General features: G+C 47.6%; 1 protein-coding gene across 2 annotated transcripts in view; it reads right to left on the bottom strand.

The window, feature by feature from the left end:
• Positions 1 to 18,184, bottom strand: part of kazna (kazrin, periplakin interacting protein a) — a 231,593-nt gene that overhangs the window by 95,630 nt on the left and 117,779 nt on the right. For both annotated transcript variants that reach the window (XM_036988141.2, XM_036988140.2), the window contains exon 2: positions 15,904 to 16,011. In XM_036988141.2, the coding sequence (XP_036844036.1) occupies positions 15,904 to 16,011 (108 nt within the window). The remainder of the gene's footprint in view (positions 1 to 15,903; positions 16,012 to 18,184) is intronic.

The raw sequence follows: 18,184 nt of genomic DNA on the forward strand, positions 1-18,184 counted from the left end.
TGCTCAGAGTTCCTCCACTACTTCTTACTTTCTACCTTACCATTACAGCATGCAGATAGCATACAAGGGTCAGTGGCCTTCCATAGAACTCACACACTTTAATGTGCAGATGCAGCACCTGTCTCCTAGTGCTACAACACTGCCAGTTTAAGGCCCTCCTCCTCTCTCTAAGGAGAAAGCAAAGGTGAGACGGGGAGAGAGAAAGAAGGAGCAAGAGACAGTGGAGGGGGAGAGATAGGAAGAGAAGGAGAGAGAGGAAGAGGAGAGAGTGAAGGAGAGAGAGTGTGAGAGAGAGAGAGAGAGAGAGAGAGAGAGAGAGAGGAGTGTCAGTGCGTGTCCATGATGGATTTCCTGATACCACGGGACCCTGTTCCCATTCCGAGGAAACTCACAGTGATATACGATGCCTTTGCCGCTGTGTGTGTGTGTGTTTGTATGTGTGTTTCCCTGAGCTTGCACATTTACAGCACCCCGGACCCAAAATAATAGAATAGAATACAGCATAGAATACATATATAATAGAATACAGCAGCTGGGTAAAGCTGCTGCTGCCCCTGCAGAGGGATGTGTGTTCCTGCGTGTGTTCTTTCATATGTTTTTATGTTTACATTCTTATGAGTGTGTGCACTAGTAGCCAGCTTGATATGGCCTATGCTCTACAAGGACGTAGGCCTGTACACCACACTAGTTTTGCAGTACAGTATATAGGTGCCCCAAAGCATTGACCCAAAGTCAGTTTTACTCATTACCTCATAAAACATGCAATTTGGTATGGTACACTCATTCTAGATCCCCTCACGGTACAGTAGATGCAACATTGCACTGACAATAATACAGGTTTACAAGACCTCTCCTTCCTCTGGAGGCTACCAAACTATATATGCATGCTATTATCTTCTCACAATAGAGATATTGCCTCACATGCTGGTCACAAGCAGGAGCTACTATTCTGAAACCAATTGAATCCCTCTACAAACAAACACTTAAGATGTTTGATAACAAACCAAACAGTTAACACCATTGTCACATCATTTACAAACATAATTTATTTAGTCTGGATAGCTTTAAGCAGTATGTAGACGCCAGTCTTATCTTTAAGATCCTGCATGGTCTTGCCCTTCCACTCCTATGCCGGCATATCATTCTCAAGGAAAGCCCCTCCAGGATAACAAGGGCAGTAACTAGAGGGGATTGTGTTGTCCCTTTTCGACACAGTAAAAATCAGCCAATCGGCCTTCTCTGTTAGAGCTACAATACACTGGAATGCAATGCCCATGGACTTGAGAAGCTGCACTGAGTATTGTACTTTTAAATTTGAAAACATGGCTAAACTCTATCCAAATCTGTACACATGAGTTATCTGTGGTTCCTCATATGTAAGACGACAGTTGATGATAGTGTTGTTGTTGTTAGAACTATACATTATATATTATTGAATGTTGTTACGTTCTGACCTTAGTTCTGTTATTTTATCTTTGTTTTAGTATGGTCAGGGTGTGAGTTGGGTGGGCAGTCTGTTTGTTTTTCTATGTTGGTTTTTGAGTTCGGCCTAGTATGGTTCTCAATCAGAGGCAGCTGTCAATTGTTGTCTCTGATTGAGAATCATACTTATGTAGCCTGGGTTTCAGTTTTGGGTTGTGGGTGTTTGTCTTCCGTGTTAGTGTTCGTACCACACGGGACTGTTTCGTTCATTTCACGTTTATTGTTTTGAATTTCGTAGTGTTCAGTTTATGTATTAAAATAAACATTATGGCCACTTACCACACTGAAAATTGGTCCTCCGATCCTTCTCGCTTCTCCTCCGCAGAAGAGGAGGACGAGGTTCGTCACAGATGTAATGTATTTGGATTTTGTATTGTTTTAGTGTGTATGTGTATTGTGACTGTGTAATTGTCCTTAGCTGCCCTGGGGCTACGGGTGCAAATTATCTTTTGGCTAACCCCGGCACATTTACATGGGTGTTGCATTATTGTAATATTGATGTTGATTAATGGGCATTGTCCCCTATAAATAAATAAAACAAACAAACTAGCAGTGAGCATACAAATATTTACACATGTTAAGTTTGTTGAAAATAAACACAGTTGACAGTGAGTGGACGTTACTTATTTTTGCTGAATTTACATTAAATATATTCACAAGTCACCAAATAATGGTTTAAAATACACAGTTTTGCAATGAAGGCCTACAATAGCCTCAACAGCACTCTGTAGGGTAACACCATGGTGTAGCCGGAGGACAGCTAGTTTCAGCTAGTCATTTTGAAGCCCTCCTATCACAGCCAACCTATCACAGCTCTTGCAGCATGAACTGACATGTTGTCCACCCAAAGTATCAGAGAATGCATCTAGTACTGAAAGCATAAAACACAGCTAGCTAGCATTGCAGTGCATAACATGTGGTGAGTAGTTGACTCAAAGAGAGAGAAAGATAATATTTGAACAGTTTTGAACATGTTAATTACTTCAAAAATGAAGGAAAAGCAGAGAGAGAGAGAGATACTTTGTTGTATTTTCTTTCACATTCACCTACTTAGCTAGAGATTGCTAGCGATTGCTAGCTTTAGTTAAGCCTACTCAAACACCCGGCTCAAACAGAGAGGGATGCTATGTTAGACGTTGTAACTGCTAAACAGCTTGTTGCTTACTGTACACTTTACTGCATAATTGTAGTGGGTTTACTAACGTTAGTTCTAATAGCTATGTTGAATATGATGTTAATATGGTGACAGTGATGTAGGCTGTGTGTAGCGGTTATAATATGAAGGTTTTGGCTTGGAAAGTTTTTTTTTCCTGGTCACAGACAGCTAATGCGTTGTGCACTGAAGTCCACAAGCAAAGGGAAAAGGTGAGAGGAGGAGAGTGCGTAGATGCGGGAAGGAAGTATACAACAATCAAAGTGATCATGCTGTTTGTATGTGGCTGCTATGAAAGTGAACTGTGTTTGCGTGTGATCAGGGGTGTATTCATTCCGTCAATTCTGTTAAAATCTTTCTTAAGCAGAAGAAAACCGAACGAAACGGGGATAAAGGCGGTATTGAATGTGTCAATGTCTGTCACCTTGATTACTCCCATTTCTCTTGACCTGTGCACCTACGTTGTAAACTTTCATTCATAGGCTAGGTTGTAGCAACCTCATGATAGGTATAGGTAAAATTGAAGTATCATGTACTAGCCCAAACCTATAAATGTTACATTAAGCTGGGTGAATGGAATATGAATGCCAGTCATCCAGTGTGCTGCAATAGAAATAAGGCCATGCTCGAAAAAAAAAAGAATCATCCTCCCTCATCTTAAACGGCACCTACAGCCACTACTTGCCAGTCACTTCCATTTCAAATTATGTGGTTTGTAAGAGTTGGCATGCTGGCTGTTAAGAAGCAATTAACGTTAGCTATAGCGGTTAACTTAGCTAGCTGGCTAGCTGACAATGACTCAAGTCAAAGCCGATCCTCCACACAACAACAATCTTGCCATTCCCTTCTATTTTAAATCCTGTGGTTTGTAGCTAATAGTTATGTCAAGAGGAGATCTAGTAAGCTGTTGTTGACTGACATAGGTAGCAGCAGTAGCTAGCTAGCTGGCTAGCTAGCTTCACGACTAGTTAGGTAGATAACAATAAAAATATTAGGAATATAGTTACAAAGCAAAGGACAGAAATGACTCACACTTGTGAAATAATCAGTCTGCAGTTATTGCTGTTATAGTAAAGTTCCAAAGTAGTTCCATCGTGAGTTTCTAAATCCATCCATACTATTTGGCTTGGTGAAGCTGGGCTCGGGCAGTCTTGCCCCAGTGCCCCCACCAGGGTGGTAATTTGAATATCCAAGTGTATGCGTGTCACATTGGCTGAGCTGTCAAATTATTTTTTTCAGTACACACCCAAACCACTCTGTTGTTTCCTAACAGTCCAAGCAGGGGCACAGAGAAAAGCTGCTTTTTAACATCCTTAATTATCCTTTTTTTGGAAGGACATCTATTTTATTCATATTGTAATTCATGTTATTTAAATTTAACATAACGATTACAAGTATACCCATAACATGATGCAGCCACCACTAAGCTTGAAAATATGGAAAGTGGTACTGTGTGTAATGTGTTGTATTGGTGTCACACCCTGACCATAGTTTACTTTGTATAGTTCTATGTTGTGGTTGTGTCATGTTGTGTCTTGTCTCTGTCCTTTCCCTTCACCCTGTCTCCCTCTGCTGGTCGTTGTTATGTTACCTTTTCTCCCCCGCTTTCCCCCAGCTGTCCCTTGTCTCCTCTAACTACCCGTTCCCCACCTGTTCCCTGTTTCCCTCTGATTAGGTCCCTATATCTCTCTCTGTTTCTGCTCCTGTCCTTGTCGGATTCTTGTTTGTTTGTGTTTCATGCCTGAGCCAGACTATCGTCATGTTTGCTGTAACCTTGTCCTGTCCTGTCGGAATCTGCCGGTCTATCTGAGCCTACCTAAGTTTGGTTATTAAAGAAGCTCTGTTTAAGTTAGTTCGCTTTTGGGTCCTCATTCACTCACCATAACAGAAGAATCCGACCAAGAATGGACCCAGCGACTTCGGATCCTCTCCACTCAGCCGTCGGAATCCAGGGAGCGATGCTAGGCAGACACGAGCAGGAAGTGTCTGCTGCTCGACATGCCGTTGAGACCCTGGCCACCCAAGTCTCCAACCTCACAGAACAGGTTCACCATCTCCGCCTCGATCCACCGGCCACTTCCAGGGCTTTCGAATCTCCGGAGCCCAGAATCAATAACCCGCCGTGTTACTCTGGGGAGCCCACTGAATGCCGCTCGTTCCTCACCCAGTGTGATATTGTGTTTTCTCTCCAGCCCAACACTTACTCCAGGAGCACTGCTCGTGTCGCCTACGTCATATCTCTCCTTATTGGACGGGCTCGTGAGTGGGGCACGGCAATCTGGGAGGCAAGGGCTGAGTGTACTAACCAGTATCAGGACTTTAAGGAGGAGATGATACGGGTTTTTGATCGATCTGTTTTTGGGGAGGAGGCTTCCAGGGCCCTGTCTTCCCTATGTCAAGGTAATCGATCCATAACAGACTACTCTATTGAGTTTCGCACTCTTGCTGCCTCCAGTGGCTGGAACGAGCCGGCTTTGCTCGCTCGTTTTCTGGAGGGTCTCCGCGCAGAGGTAAAGGATGAGATTCTCTCCCGGGAGGTCCCTTCCAGCGTGGATTCCCTGATTGAACTCGCTATTCGCATTGAGCGACGGGTTGATCTGCGTCACCGAGCTCGTGGAAAGGAGCTCGCGTTCTCCGTTGCTCCCCTCTCCGCATCACTACCATCTTCCTCTGCCGGCTCGGGAGCTGAGCCTATGCAGCTGGGAGGTATCCGCATCTCGACTAAGGAGAGGGAACGGAGAATCACCAACCGCCTCTGTCTCTATTGCGGTTCTGCTGGTCATTTTGTCACTTCATGTCCAGTAAAAGCCAGAGCTCATCAGTAAGCGGAGGGCTACTGGTGAGCGCTACTACTCCTGTCTCTCCTTCAAGATCCTGCACTACCTTGTCGGTCCATCTACGCTGGACCGGTTCGTCAGCTTCCTGCAGTGCCTTAATAGACTCTGGGGCGGAGGGCTGTTTTATGGACGAGACCTGGGCTCGGGAACATGACATTCCTCTCAGACAGTTAAGGGAGTCCACGGCCTTGTTCGCCCTGGATGGTAGTCCTCTCCCCAGGATTCAGCGTGAGACGCTACCTTTAACCCTCACTGTGTCTGGTAATCATAGCGAAACCATTTCTTTTTTGATTTTTCGTTCACCTTTTACACCTGTTGTTTTGGGCCATCCCTGGCTAGTTTGTCATAATCCTTCCATTAATTGGTCTAGTAATTCTATCCTCTCCTGGAACGTCTCTTGTCATGTGAAATGTTTAATGTCTGCTATCCCTCCTGTTTCCTCTGTCTCTTCTTCACAGGAGGAGCCTGGTGATTTGACAGGGGTGCCGGAGGAATATCACGATCTGCGCACGGTGTTCAGTCGGTCCAGGGCCACCTCTCTTCCTCCACACCGGTCGTATGATTGTAGTATTGATCTCCTTCCGGGAACCACTCCCCCCCGGGGTAGACTATACTCTCTGTCGGCTCCCGAACGTAAGGCTCTCGAGGATTATTTGTCTGTAGCTCTTGACGCCGGTACCATAGTCCCCTCCTCCTCTCCCGCCGGAGCGGGGTTTTTTTTTGTCAAGAAGAAGGACGGGTCTCTGCGCCCCTGCATAGATTATCGAGGGCTGAATGACATAACAGTTAAGAATCGTTATCCGCTTCCTCTTATGTCTTCAGCCTTCGAGATCCTGCAGGGAGCCAGGTTTTTCACTAAGTTGGACCTTCGTAACGCTTACCATCTCGTGCGCATCAGGGAGGGGGACGAGTGGAAGACGGCGTTTAACACTCCGTTAGGGCACTTTGAATACCGGGTTCTTCCTTTCGGCCTCGCTAACGCTCCAGCTGTCTTTCAGGCATTAGTCAATGATGTCCTGAGAGACATGCTGAACATCTTTGTTTTCGTTTACCTTGACGATATCCTGATTTTTTCACCGTCACTCCAGATTCATGTTCAGCACGTTCGACGTGTCCTCCAGCGCCTTTTAGAGAATTGTCTTTTTGTGAAGGCTGAGAAGTGCACTTTTCATGCCTCCTCCGTCACATTTCTCGGTTCTGTTATTTCCGCTGAAGGCATTAAGATGGATCCCGCTAAAGTCCAAGCTGTCATTGATTGGCCCGTCCCTAAGTCACGCGTCGAGCTGCAGCGCTTTCTCGGCTTCGCGAACTTCTATCGTCGTTTCATCCGTAATTTCGGTCAGGTGGCCGCTCCTCTCACAGCCCTTACTTCTGTCAAGACGTGCTTTAAGTGGTCCGTTTCCGCCCAGGGAGCTTTTGATCTCCTCAAGAATCGTTTTACATCCGCTCCTATCCTTGTTACACCTGACGTCTCTAGACAGTTCGTTGTCGAGGTTGACGCGTCAGAGGTGGGCGTGGGAGCCATTCTTTCTCAGCGCTCCCTCTCTGACGACAAGGTCCACCCATGCGCGTATTTTTCTCATCGCCTGTCGCCGTCGGAACGTAACTATGATGTGGGTAACCGCGAACTGCTCGCCATCCGGTTAGCCCTAGGCGAATGGCGACAGTGGTTGGAGGGGGCGACCGTTCCTTTTGTCGTTTGGACTGACCATAGGAACCTTGAGTACATCCGTTCTGCCAAACGACTTAATGCGCGTCAGGCGCGTTGGGCGCTGTTTTTCGCTCGTTTCGAGTTCGTGATTTCTTATCGTCCGGGCTCTAAGAACACCAAGCCTGATGCTTTGTCTCGTCTCTTCAGTTCTTCAGTAGCCTCCACTGACCCCGAGGGGATTCTCCCTGAGGGGCGTGTTGTCGGGTTGACTGTCTGGGGAATTGAGAGGCAGGTAAAACAAGCGCTCACTCACACTCCGTCGCCGCGCGCTTGTCCTAGGAACCTTCTTTTCGTTCCCGTTCCTACTCGTCTGGCCGTTCTTCAGTGGGCTCACTCTGCCAAGTTAGCCGGCCACCCTGGCGTTCGGGGTACGCTTGCTTCCATTCGCCAGCGTTTTTGGTGGCCCACCCGGGAGCATGACACGCGTCGTTTCGTGGCTGCTTGTTCGGTCTGCGCGCAGACTAAGTCCGGTAACTCTCCTCCTGCCGGCCGTCTCAGGCCGCTTCCTATTCCCTCTCGACCGTGGTCTCACATCGCCTTAGATTTTGTCACCGGACTGCCTTCGTCAGCGGGGAAGACTGTTATTCTTACGGTTGTCGATAGGTTCTCTAAGGCGGCCCATTTCATTCCCCTTGCTAAGCTTCCTTCTGCTAAAGAGACGGCACAAATCATCATCGAGAATGTTTTCAGAATTCATGGCCTTCCGTCAGACGTCGTTTCGGACAGAGGTCCGCAATTCACGTCTCAATTTTGGAGGGAGTTTTGCCGTTTGATTGGGGCTTCCGTCAGTCTCTCTTCCGGCTTTCACCCCCAGTCTAACGGTCAAGCAGAACGGGCCAATCAGACTATTGGTCGCATCTTACGCAGTCTTTCTTTTCGCAACCCTGCGTCTTGGTCAGAACAGCTCCCCTGGGCAGAATACGCCCACAACTCGCTTCCTTCGTCTGCGACCGGGCTATCTCCTTTTCAGAGTAGCCTCGGGTACCAGCCTCCGCTGTTCTCATCTCAGTTCGCCGAGTCCAGCGTCCCCTCCGCTCAGGCTTTTGTCCAACGTTGCGAGCGCACCTGGAAGAGGGTCAGGTCTGCACTTTGCCGTTATAGGACGCAGACTGTGAGGGCTGCTAATAAGCGTAGAACTAAGAGTCCTAGATATTGTCGCGGTCAGAGAGTTTGGCTCTCCACTCAGAACCTTCCCCTTAAGACGGCTTCTCGCAAGTTGACCCCGCGGTTCATTGGTCCGTTCCGTATTTCTCGGGTCATTAATCCTGTCGCAGTTCGACTTCTTCTTCCGCGATACCTTCGTCGCGTCCACCCGGTCTTCCATGTCTCCTGTATTAAGCCCGTTCTTCGCGCCCCCGCTCGTCTTCCCCCCCCCCCCCCCATCCTTGTCGAGGGCGCACCCATCTACAGGGTCCGCAGGATTTTGGACATGCGTCCACGGGGCCGTGGTCACCAGTACCTTGTCGATTGGGAGGGGTACGGTCCTGAGGAGAGGAGTTGGGTTCCCTCTCGGGACGTGCTGGACCGTGCGCTGATCGAGGATTTCCTCCGTTGCCGCCAGGTTTCCTCCTCGAGTGCGCCAGGAGGCGCTCGGTGAGTGGGGGGGTACTGTCATGTTGTGTCTTGTCTCTGTCCTTTCCCTTCACCCTGTCTCCCTCTGCTGGTCGTTGTTATGTTACCTTTTCTCCCCCGCTTTCCCCCAGCTGTCCCTTGTCTCCTCTAACTACCCGTTCCCCACCTGTTCCCTGTTTCCCTCTGATTAGGTCCCTATATCTCTCTCTGTTTCTGCTCCTGTCCTTGTCGGATTCTTGTTTGTTTGTGTTTCATGCCTGAGCCAGACTATCGTCATGTTTGCTGTAACCTTGTCCTGTCCTGTCGGAATCTGCCGGTCTATCTGAGCCTACCTAAGTTTGGTTATTAAAGAAGCTCTGTTTAAGTTAGTTCGCTTTTGGGTCCTCATTCACTCACCATAACAGGTTGGTCAGGGTGTGATCTGAGTGGGCATTCTATGTTACATGTCTAGTTTGTCTAGTTCTATGTTCGGCCTGATATGGTTCTCAATCAGAGGCAGGTGTTCGTCATTGTCTCTGATTGGGAACCATATTTAGGTAGCCTGGGTTTCACTGTGTGTTTGTGGGTGATTGTTCCTGTCTATGTGTTTTTCACCAGATAGGCTGTTTTAGGTTTTCGTTACGTTCATCACGTTCTTTATTTTGTAGTGTTTGCATTGATTCGTGTTTTACGTTTGTTCATTAAAACATGGATCGCAATCTACACGCTGCATTTTGGTCCGATCCTTGTTCTACCTCTTCATCAGAGGAGGAGATAGAAGAAAACCGTTACAGAATCACCCACCACAAAAGGACCAAGCAGCGTGTCAACAGGCAGGAGCAGCGCGAGGAGAAGCGCAATAAGGATTTCTGGACATGGGAGGAAATCCTCGACGGGAGAGGACCCTGGGCTAAACCAGGGGAGTGTAGCCGCACTAAGGTGCAGCGGGAGAAGAAACAACAGGAACAGCCCAAGGAGGAGTACAGTATGGAGTATACTACTTGGGAGGAGATCGACAGGTGGGCGGCCGACCCAGGGAGAGTGCCGGAGCCTGCCTGGGATTCGCTGGAGCAGTGCGAGGAAGGTTACCGTAGAATGGAGGCGGTGAAAGCAGAGAGGCGCTGGTATGAGAAGGCAGCACGGCGACGCGGATGGAAGCCTGAGAGGCAGCCCCAAAAATTTCTTGGGGGGGGGCTAACAGGGAGTATGGCTATGCCAGGTAGGAGACCTGGGCAGACTCCCTGTGCTTACCGGGGGGCTGGAGAGACCGGACAGGCACCGTGTTATGCAGTGGTGCGCACGGTGTCTCCAGTGCGGGTGCATAGCCCGGTCCGCGTGTCTGCCGGGCTAGATTGAGCGTCGAGCCTAATGCCATGAAGCCGGCTCTACGCAGCTGGTCCCCAGTGCGTCTCCTTGGGCCGGTTTACATGGCACCAGCCTTGCGCTCGGTGTCTCCGGTTCGCCTGCATAGTCCAGTGCGGGCTATTCCACCTCGCCGCACTGGCAGGGCGACCGTGAGCATTCAACCAGGTAAGGTTGGGCAGGCTCGGTGCTCAAGAGCTCCAGTGCGCCTGCACGGTCCGGTTTTTCCAGTACCACCTCCACACCCCAGCCCTCCGGTAGCAGCTCCCCGCACCAGGCTTCCTGTGCGTGTCCTCGGCCCAGTACCACCAGTGCCAGCACCACGCATCAGGCCTACAGTGCGCCTCGCCTGTCCAGCGCTGTCGGAGCCCTCCTCCTCTCCAGCGCTGTCGGAGTCTCCCGCCTGTTTAGCGCTGTTAGAGCCTTCCTTCTCTACAGCGCTGCCGGAGTCTCCTGCCTGTTCAGAACTGCCAGTTAGCATAGAGCTGCCAGTTAGCATAGAGCTGCCAGTTAGCATAGAGCTGCCAGTTAGCATAGAGCTGCCAGTTAGCATAGAGCTGCCAGTTAGCATAGAGCTGCCAGTTAGCATAGAGCTGCCAGTCTGCAAGGAGCTGCCAGTCTGCAAGGAGCCGCCAGAGCTGCCTGTCTGCAGGATGCCGCCAAAGCTGCCAGTCTGCAAGGAGCCGCCAGAGCTGCCAGTCTGCAAGGAGCCGCCAGAGCTGCCAGTCTGCAAGGAGCCGCCAGAGCTGCCAGTCTGCAAGGAGCCGCCAGAGCTGCCAGTCAGTATGGAGCAGCCAGGGCCGCCAGTCAGCATGGAGCAGCCAGGGCCGCCAGTCAGCATGGAGCAGCCAGGGCCGCCAGTCAGCATGGAGCAGCCAGTCAGCATGGAGCAGCCAGTCAGCATGGAGCAGCCAGTCAGCATGGAGCAGCCAGAGCAGCCAGTCAGCATGGAGCTGCCAGTCAGCATGAAACAGCCAGTCAGCATGGAGCAGCCAGAGCTGCCAGTCAGCATGGAGCAGCCAGGGCCGCCAGTCAGCATGGAGCAGCCAGGGCCGCCAGTCAGCATGGAGCAGCCAGGGCCGCCAGTCAGCATGGAGCAGCCAGTCAGCATGGAGCAGCCAGTCAGCATGGAGCAGCCAGAGCAGCCAGTCAGCATGGAGCAGCCAGAGCAGTCTGCCAGCATGGAGCAGCCAGAGCTGCCAGTCAGCATGGAGCAGCCAGAGCAGCCAGTCTGTGTCGACCAGTCTCTTCCAGATCTGCCAGTCGTCCAGACTCTTCCAGATCTGCCCGTCGTCCAGACTCGTCCAGATCTGCCCGTCGTCCATACTCGTCCAGATCTGCCCGTCGTCCAGACTCTTCCAGATCTGCCAGTCGTCCAGACTCTTCCAGATCTGCCAGTCGTCCAGACTCTTCCAGATCTGCCAGTCGTCCAGACTCTTCCAGATCTGCCAGTCGACCAGACTCTTCCAGATCTGCCAGTCGACCAGACTCTTCCAGATCTGCCAGTCGTCCAGACTCTTCCAGATCTGCCAGTCGTCCAGACTCTCCCAGATCTGCCAGTCGACCAGATTCTCCCAGATCTGCCAGTCGACCAGATTCTCCCAGATCCGCCAGTCGACCAGATTCTCCCAGATCCGCCAGTCGACCAGATTCTCCCAGATCCGCCAGTCGACCAGATTCTCCCAGATCCGCCAGTCGACCAGGATCTGCTGAAACCGCCAGCCAGCCAGGTTCTGGTAGTTTCTACTACCTGCCTGGGCTTCCTCTCAGTGCTGAGCTTCCTCTCAGTGCTGAGCTTCCTCTCAGTGCTGAGCTACCCATCAGTCCCGAGCTACCTCTGTCCCGAGCTGTCCCTCTGTCCCGAGCGGTCATTAAGGAGGGTAACCTATTTAGGGACGCAAAGGAGGTGGACTAAAACGATTATGGAGTGGGGTCCACGTCCAGCGCCAGAGCCGCCACCGCGGACAGATGCCCACCCAGACCCTCCCCTATAGGTTCAGGTTTTGCGGCCGGAGTCCGCACCTTGGGGGGGGGGGTACTGTCACACCCTGACCATAGTTTACTTTGTATAGTTCTATGTTGTGGTTGGTCAGGGTGTGATCTGAGTGGGCATTCTATGTTACATGTCTAGTTTGTCTAGTTCTATGTTCGGCCTGATATGGTTCTCAATCAGAGGCAGGTGTTCGTCATTGTCTCTGATTGGGAACCATATTTAGGTAGCCTGGGTTTCACTGTGTGTTTGTGGGTGATTGTTCCTGTCTATGTGTTTTTCACCAGATAGGCTGTTTTAGGTTTTCGTTACGTTCATCACGTTCTTTATTTTGTAGTGTTTGCATTGATTCGTGTTTTACGTTTGTTCATTAAAACATGGATCGCAATCTACACGCTGCATTTTGGTCCGATCCTTGTTCTACCTCTTCATCAGAGGAGGAGATAGAAGAAAACCGTTACAATTGGATTTGTCCCAAACATAACACTTTGTATTTATGACGAAAGGTTAATTGCTTTGCCACATTCTTTGCAGTATTACTTTAGTGCCTAATGTTGGGGAATAATCCGAATGGATTGGTAACATAGGTAAGATGTTTTATATTCATCATACGTAAGTTACTTCTCATCAGAATGTTATTTTTGTATAATACTGTGGCGGGGTTGCAGTATCTGTTCTATGTCAAGACTAAGTTGCTTGGGCCGGGGAGAGGTCAAGCGTGTATCTCTTGGCTCCACAATGTCTGTGTGCCAGTCAGTGTGTCTCTGTGATCTTGTCAAGATAGGATGGATTTGATATATGCCTGTTGATATGGAGGATTGGTTTATGGTTCTGAGTTTGAGAAAATAACATAGTTTAGGAGACAAAGCTGAACGATGAATTATGCCGATGCTGTCTTATGCTGTGTGTGTCTTTGCTATAAAGGATCTCTGAAATGTGGAAGGGACTCTCAGAGAATTCATTGATAGACACTGAATTGATCTGAGAGTCACAGGGTTGTGATAGAGCTCATATAATTAAAGATGGACTTTGTGATAACTAACTCTGACTTGTGTGTGGTTTGCTCTCATGATTTGGTAAATAGAGGAAATTTCCACGACACTATTCTGTACAAGCTTACTTCTTTTCAATCTGTCAATTAGGTTAGTATTGTGGTTCAATGTTATTTCTCCATCTTCTGTTTTTTTCCTACCACTTGTGGAACTGTTTTAAAGTCACCATTGGCCTCATGGTGAAATCTCTGGGCGGTTTCCTTCCTCTAGTTAGGAAGGACGCATGTGCCTTTGTAGTGACTAGGTCTATTGATACACCATTCAGTCTATTTAATATCTTTACCATGCTTGAAGGGGATTTTTTCTTCTTTTTTTCACCTTTATTTAACCAGGCAGGCTAGTTGAGAACAAGTTCTCATTTACAACTGCGACCTGGCCAAGATAAAGCATAGCAGTGTGAACAGACAACACAGAGTTACACATGGAGTAAACAATAAACAAGTCAATAACACAGTAGAAAAAATAAAAAAAAGAGTCTATATACATTGTGTGCAAAAGGCATGAGGAGATAGGCGAATAATTACAATTTAGCAGATTAACACTGGAGTTAGCTGCTCAGATAGCAGATGTTTAAAGTTGGTGAGGGAGATAAAAGTCCCCAACTTCAACGATTTTTGCAATTCGTTCCAGTCACAGGCAGCAGAGAACTGGAAGGAAAGGCGGCCAAATGAGGTGTTGGCTTTAGGGATGATCAGTGAGATACACCTGCTGGAGCGCGTGCTACGGGTGGGTGTTGCCATCGTGACCAGTGAACTGAGATAAGGAGGAGCTTTACCTAGCATGGATTTGAAGATGACCTGGAGCCAGTGCAGTGGGCAGCTGGGAGGAGGTGCTCTTGTTCTCCATGGACTTTACAGTGTCCCAGAACTTTTTGGAGTTAGAGCTACAGGATGCAAATTTCTGCTTGAAAAAGCTGGCCTTTGCTTTCCTGACTGACTGCGTGCATCGGTTCCTGACTTCCCTCAACAGTTGCATATCGCAGGGACTATTCAATGCTATTGCAGTCCGCCACAGAATGTTTTTGTGCTGGTCGAGGGCAGTCAGGTCTGGAGTGAACCAGAGGCTATATCTGTTCTTAGTTCTGCATTTTTTGAAAGGAGCATGCTTATCTAAGATGGTGAGGAAGTTACTTTTAAAGAATGACCAGGCATCCTCAACTGACGGGATGAGGTCAATATCCTTCCAGGATACCCGGGGCAGGTCGATTAGAAAGGCCTGCTCGCAGAAGTGATTTAGGGAGTGTTTGACAGTGATTACCCGTAGTAATCACTCGTTTGACTGCGGACCCGTAGTGGATACAGGCAATGAGGCAGTGATCGCTGAGATACTGATTGAAGACAGCGGGGGGGTGTTTGGAGGGCCAGTTTGTCAGGATAACGTCTATGAGGGTGCCCTTGTTTACAGATTTAGGGTTGTACCTGGTGTGTTCCTTGATGATTTGTGTGAGATTGAGGGCATCTATCTTAGATTGTAGGACTGCCGGGGTGTTAAGCATATCCCAGTTTAGGTCACCTAACAGAACAAACTCTGAGGCTAGATGGTGGGTGATCAATTCACAAATGAGTGTGGTTCGGGTGAACAGCCGAGTAGGCCGGGAGGTGGGCCTCAGGGATAGCTTCGGTACTGGGTGCCACGGTGAGTGCAAGTTAGCTGTGAGCTAGCTGTGAGCTAGCTAGCTGCAAGCTGTGAGCTAGCTAGCTGCAAGCTGTGAGCTAGCTAGCTGCAAGCTGTGAGCTAGCTAGCTAGCTGCAAGCTAGCTGTGAAGATCAGAAGTAGTGGTCCAGGGATTACGGCAGGAATCCGGCATTGTTGTGGAGAGACAGTCCGATACTGGTAGACTAGCGAGTATTATCCAGGCTAAACACAGGGCTGGTATCTGTGCAGAAGGTAAAAGCCGGTAAAAGCAGTGGCTAACCATGACTAAATAGCATGTAGCTAATTAGCTGGTTAGCTTCTAGAGGTTCTTGAGTGTTCTAAAATTGAAAATAATAGTGATTCCATATCACATTGGGTGAGGCAGGTTACCGGAAGGTATAATCGAATTAAAAATCGAAAAGAGATTGAAAATAAATTGAAATATATATATACGAAAAATACAAAAGTACACGAGAGGACAATAACAAACACGTCTTCACTGCTACGCCATCTTAGATGTATAACAAGTCTCATAGGCTATTACAATGCATACATTTTTTTTTACAATATTAAAAATGATTAGCCCACACCGCCACCCAGCTGCCACTACCTGCGGCACCCCTATCGGCATGTCAATTTCTGCTTTTTTTTTTTATTACCCAACTAGCAATAGGTGCCCTTCTTTGCAAGGTATTGGAAAGCCTCTGTGTTTGAAATTCCCTGCTCGACTGAAGGACCTTACATATAATTAATTGTATGTGTCAGGTACAGAGATGAGGTACTAATTCAGAAATCATGTTGAACACTATTATTTCACACAGACTGAGTCCATGCAACTTATTATGTGACTTGTTAAGAAAATGTTTATAGTTGAACTTATTTAGGCTTGTCTTAACAAAGGGGTTGAGTACTTATTGACTCAAGACATTTCATTTTTACATTTTTTTATTAATTTGTAAACATGTCTAAAATCATGTGGGGGGATGTGGAAATATGATGAGTTGCACACTATCATATTCCCATATATTACTTGATAGAATGAACCAATGCTTTGGCAGTCAGTATCTATGCCAGAGTTGTCAGTTTATAATGCAATACCATGTGTAAGCGGAGGGTGGCTAGTGGCTTACCTTTGTCCAGAGAGGAGTCTGGGGTGCTGAAGTCCATTAGGCTCTTGATGTCACTCTTGTAGCAGAGATCGGTCGCTGGCTGCTTCTGCCTCTGGTGTACAGAGGGATCTGTAGGAGAGGAGAGGACAATTGGTTTGAACACATTTGGGTTCTGATAGGAGTGGTGACTGTGTGTGTATATATGTGTGTTTGAGTGCGTGTGTGAGTGCGTGCGACAGGGGGACTATTCTTCGTATTATACTTTTTCAATTATTTATACTTTTTTCTCTCTGCCTTGTTGGAAAAGGCTCGTAAGCACACCACTGTTAGTCCACTCCTGTTGTTCATGAAACGTGACAAATGACATTTGATTTGATTTGATAACCGTAGCGGTAGATAGATCAATGGCATTAACAAGCATTAACAATTGTATCCACAAGAGTTATGTGTTGGTTTGCTTTAAATGACTTCAACAGATAAGGATTTTCAAAAAGGATGGATGAAGAGAGTTTGCGTGTAGATGGGTACATAAAGTGTGAGGGAGGACCTGTGTTATAGGAAGGAAGTAATGAATGCAGCCACACTAAACACTCGTCATCATGAACGATTCCTCTCAAGGCAAATGTAATGACCAATAACTCTCCCTCCTCTCAAATCAACATGCATGTACAGTATTTATACTCATAGGCTACTAAGTAGTGTTAGCCACAATGCTGCACCAATATAAATCAGGATTACTGCCAGAGTGCTCCTAAAGACTTATATCCACTGGTGAGACATAAGCAACATTAGCATTTCATGACCAGAATAGCACATTTGACTTGTTAGTCATACATACAGTATAATATGTATGTAAAGTATGTAACATGAACACACAAACATATTAATGTTCGCGCTCACATGCACGCATACACAAACACAGACACACACAGACACACACACCATTGCTGTGATTTTACATCACCCAGGATGATAGTTATAGCCACAGTAACATCTGTGTCCTCTTTCTGCCCTTCTCCTCATCTTCCTCTATCCCCATCCCTTCATTATCTACCCACCACTGCCTATTAAGGCCTCGTTATCTGGCTGAAATGAATTGCAATAATTGAACACAGATGTGTGAGATGAACAGATAGGTCTGGAGGCTACATCATGTTGTCACTATGGAGAGATCACTCGTCTTGCCGTTCTATGTGGATATTAAAGAGCTATCAGCCTGTTTTTGCCCTTGGCGACTGCTCTTCATAAGGGAGCATGAGGTGGATGAGGTGAAAGTGAATTAAGTATGGCCGTATTGAAGTGAGTGGTCTAAGGAAAACAGCACCACCTGGCTGGAGATGCAGACCCTATGTGAACATGCACTGGATAGTGCCCTAGATGAGGCTAGAAAGTGTTCTAGAGGGTGCCCTATTTGAGATCGTAGTCTCTCTAGACATCTGGGTTACCTCCCACCATTTTTAAATGCTATGGTTTTAACAATGTCTTTCCCCAATTTAATGTCAGTTTGGCATAGAGAAACTATGTCACTGCCTATGTCAGTACCTTATCCACTTGAATAAAATACAAAATAGTAGCTAGCAAGATGGAGAGCACAGAGGTTATTCGGTGCCTTTCGCAAGTGGCTAGTTTGCATCAACTACCTTCACTAATGCCAGCAAACTTTGGTTTCGAATCATGAAATTCTGGCATGTCTGCCTCGTGATTTGTCTGAAGAGAACCCACCTCTGAACACATTTTGTTACCTTGTTTATATTTTTTTTTACCTTTGAAGTTGCCAAAAGAGTCCGTCATGGAAAGCAGACCCTAGTCACCCTAGTCACAGATGTAAATAGAAATACAAATAAAAAGGTGTGGGGTTCAAGAAGCCTAGGGGCACTAGCCTATGTAAGTAGAGCTAGCTTAGCAACGTGTTTTTTTTACAATTATTGTCCAATATATCCACAGACCTTCTGGGTCTATGAAAGAATCCCATTTTGTGGCAGATGGAGTCATTGTGTACCCTCTTGTATTGTTTTCCAGGTCACCTGGATATGTCTCCTGGATCAATGTTTTTCCAGCAAATTGCTTTTTTTGTGAGTGTAAATCTCTTAAGGTCTCGCAGCTTCATATTGATCTGAAGCCACGTAGCTGAGCACACTTGTGTCAAGGATTGGCCATTATGTGAGCAGAATTGTGTGTGTGTCCGTGTGTGTGTGTGTCCGTGTGTGTGTGTGTGTGTGTGTGTGTGTGTGTGTGTGTGCGCGTGTGAGAGAGAGAAACAGTAAGGGCAGGTAGCCAGCCGGTGATTGTCAAGCAAATAACT

The sequence above is a fragment of the Oncorhynchus mykiss genome, chromosome 9, assembly GCF_057628025.1.
Source record: "Oncorhynchus mykiss isolate SJ-2025 chromosome 9, ASM5762802v1, whole genome shotgun sequence".
In the NCBI taxonomy this organism is placed as follows: Eukaryota; Metazoa; Chordata; class Actinopteri; order Salmoniformes; family Salmonidae; genus Oncorhynchus; species Oncorhynchus mykiss.